This window comes from Myotis lucifugus, unplaced genomic scaffold (assembly GCF_000147115.1).
Source record: "Myotis lucifugus unplaced genomic scaffold, Myoluc2.0 scaffold_283, whole genome shotgun sequence".
In the NCBI taxonomy this organism is placed as follows: Eukaryota; Metazoa; Chordata; class Mammalia; order Chiroptera; family Vespertilionidae; genus Myotis; species Myotis lucifugus.
In genome coordinates this window covers 477,246-480,584 of record NW_005871331.1, presented here as the reverse complement: position 1 = coordinate 480,584, position 3,339 = coordinate 477,246, and the positions used below count along the sequence as shown (strand labels likewise).

At 51.5% G+C, this 3,339-nt stretch overlaps 1 protein-coding gene across 1 annotated transcript; it reads left to right on the top strand.

Moving 5' to 3' along the window:
* Positions 1-282: 282 nt before the first annotated feature.
* Positions 283-3,080, top strand: EIF1B (eukaryotic translation initiation factor 1B). Its single transcript, XM_006099744.3, has 4 exons — positions 283-574; positions 1,716-1,879; positions 2,283-2,384; positions 2,644-3,080. The coding sequence occupies exons 1-4, from the start codon at positions 544-546 to the stop codon at positions 2,686-2,688; spliced, it is 342 nt and encodes a 113-aa protein (XP_006099806.1). The 5' UTR covers positions 283-543; the 3' UTR covers positions 2,689-3,080.
* The last annotated feature ends 259 nt before the right edge of the window (positions 3,081-3,339 follow it).

The window sequence follows — 3,339 nt, the reverse complement described above, 5'->3', positions numbered from 1 at the left end:
CCCCCAGCTCTGACCCCTCGGTGCCGCCGCTGTACGGTGAGGAGAGCCTGCGAGCGCACGGAGAGGACGGCCCCGACCTGCGGGCTCTCGCGGGGACCGCTGCACCCACCGGACCGTCCTGGTCCTGCGGGCCAGCGCTGAGCCGCGAACTCCCTGCTGGGAATTGCGGTTCTGGAAGCCCACCGGCCCCAGGCTTTCCGAGCGCTGCTGCCTCTGGGAAACTACAAGTCCCAGAGTTCCTGGCGCGGGCGAGCACGTGGGCGGGGCGGCGGGCTCGGCTAAATAGTCTCCACCGGCCATTTTGTCGGGGAAGCCGCAGCGCCGCCTCTTCTGTCGCGTCCTCGCCTCCGTCGCCGCCGCCTCTTCCTCCGCCTCCTCCCGGCTTCCGCCGCCGCCGCCGCCGCTGCCGCTCCCGCCGAATCCCAGCCCCGGGGCGAAGCATCTCTTGATTTCCGTTTTCTCGCCCCTGCAGCCTCTTGACACGGTGATCCGGGCGGGCCCCGCAGGAATTTTATCCCCTCACCGGCCTCACATTAGTATCGCATGTCCACTATCCAGAACCTCCAATCTTTCGGTAAGACCCGCTGGCCGCCGTCCCCTGCTGGCCCCCGCGCGCCCTCGGCCGCCCCGCCGCCCCTGCCCGGTCCCCCTCCCCGCCCTCCGGGACCCCGAGTGGGGCTTTGTCTCGGCGCCCAGAAAATGGCGACTGGTCCCCCGCGACCCCTCCCCGAGCCGACCGGCCCCCAGCCCCGCTCCCCGGCTCCCGGCGCGGCCCCTGCCATCCCCGCGGCCCCTCGCCTGCCCCGTCGCTCGCTGGGGCGATGCCGGGCTCGGGGGTTGGCGTCCCTTCGCGGGCGGAGCTGCCGGGGAGCAGGTGTCGGGGGCACTTAGTGAAAGATGCGGAGACAGGCCTCCGAGGGGCCCCGAGGTCCCCTTTTCTCCGCTGGGAGAGTCGTTTGTCAGATGACGCCCCTCGATCTCTGCGCACAAACACACACACACACACACACACACACACACACACACACGTGTGTATATGGGTAGGTTTTTTTGTTGTTCCTTTTTGCACGGCACCTTCACGGTGACATGATTGGGGGACTTGAATGTTTCTGTTGTCAGCAGAATGTCATCGCGGTGACGCACATTTTTTAAAAAAATGTTTTATTGATTTATTTTTATTTATTTTTTTTACAGAGAGGAAGGGAGAGGGATAGAGAGTTAGATAGAAACATCCATGGGAGAGAGACATGGATCAGCTGCCTCCTGCGCGCCCCCTACTGGGGATGTGCCCGCAACCCAGGTACATGCCCTTGACCGGGATCGAACCTGGGACCCTTGAGTCCGCAGGCCGACGCTCCATCCTCTGAACCAAGCCGGTCAGGGCAAAGCACATTATTGATGGCGGCTATAAAATAAGGGCTTAACATTTCTTGTCTCGTTAGCGGGTCGTGCTCAGCGGTGACGCTGTCTCCCTAGAACATCTTTCTGCCGGGATAGCCATGGCCGTGCCCATGCAAAGCGTTCTCCTTTTGCGGGAGCACCTGGGAGGTTTTATTTATGCCCCGCCCCCCACACCCCCATTCCCATCCGCGGAAAGAGGGGGGACACTAGAACCTTCTCTGCTGGCTGTCTAGACTGCAGCCTACCCTAGACCTGGAAAACTAACGACTAAACGGTATTTCCTGCTTTTGACTGTTGTTGTCTCTCTTTTGCAGACCCCTTTGCTGATGCAACTAAGGGTGACGACTTACTCCCGGCAGGGACTGAGGATTACATTCATATAAGAATCCAGCAACGGAACGGCAGGAAGACGCTGACCACTGTCCAGGGCATTGCAGATGATTATGACAAAAAGAAACTTGTGAAAGCTTTCAAAAAGGTACAGGTGTTAGGGAGGAGAGGTTAAAGTGGGGTCACGGATGCGCACCTCCGCATTGGATGATGGTTCACAGCTTAGCAGTGCGGGTCCAGGAAAGCCGTGTTCATTCCCCCACTTAACACTCAGGTGTTTATGTCTGGTCTCCCGTCTTAACCTAAGATTGACGTGGCCTTCTGGCAACAGGCGACATAATGTAGTTCTTGATGGTCCAAGTGACATCATTGCCTTTATTATGTGACCTGCTAGTTCATTTCAAATTACCTTGGGAGGGTTGGGGGTTAGAGGAGACAAACTTGTTTCATGAACATAGTCAAGGCTACGGAGTAGTTGATTTTAGTCATACGGCGAAAATAAAACCTCAGTGTTTGACTCAGTTCTGTTGGACATGTATATTCTTCTCCAGAAATTTGCCTGCAATGGTACTGTGATTGAGCACCCCGAGTACGGAGAGGTTATTCAGCTTCAAGGGGACCAGAGGAAAAACATTTGCCAGTTTCTCTTGGAGGTGAGTGGGTGCTTTGTGTACACCCTTGCGATGGCTTTGTCATTGGAATGACTGGATCATCCCTGCTTCTACACGGTGTTTTGTGGCATGTCAGGGTACTCATGTGACTGGAACTGTTTGTTGTTAACAGTTGGTGCCACCAAAAAAAATGTGATAAGCTATTAGCAATGCTGCTTCTTAATGGCTGCTCCATGTTTTCTTAGGGGTGAATTTATATAGTCCTTAGCGTGATTCTGCTAAATTAAGTTTTATTTTGCAGGTTGGCATTGTCAAGGAGGAACAGCTTAAGGTTCATGGATTCTAAAATGAACCTAAATACATGGAGAATTTCTTGAATAATTTTATTCTCTAAATCCAGTTTGGCTGCCTTGTGAAATGATTCTCTGCAGTAAACGGACTTTTCATTTATTTAATCATTCAAACTTCCATTCACATCGTCTGCATGATTACAGAAAACATGGGGTATGTAGGCTAGTAACACATAAGAAAATTGCAGTAAGATGGTAACGAAACCCCGTATTCATCTTAACATGTTTCCAATGGAAAATATTTTGTTTTGAGTGTTTATTTGTTTATTGTTCAGTTTATTACTTTTCACTTGATTAAATGTTTTTTGTTGTATTAAACCATGTATGTTGCAGCTTAACAATAAAATCTATGAATTCTTCTGTGAGCAGTTAGGGTCTCAAATCTAAACGAGATGCACATATATTTTGTCTTTCATAATTGGTGTTCTCATTCTGTAAGTATTCTTTCTAATTAGCTTCAGCTTCTGTTAAAACCAAAGCGAGAAGATAACATTTGTTATATGTACCTTGTGTTCTTCATTTACTGACTTAAAAATAGGAATAGAAACAAGGAATAAACTCAGCAGGGGAAAGAATCTGCCAGAATATAGTGTTAAATCTTGAAAACTGGGTGGCTCAGTTGATTGGAGCATCGTCCCAAAAAGTTG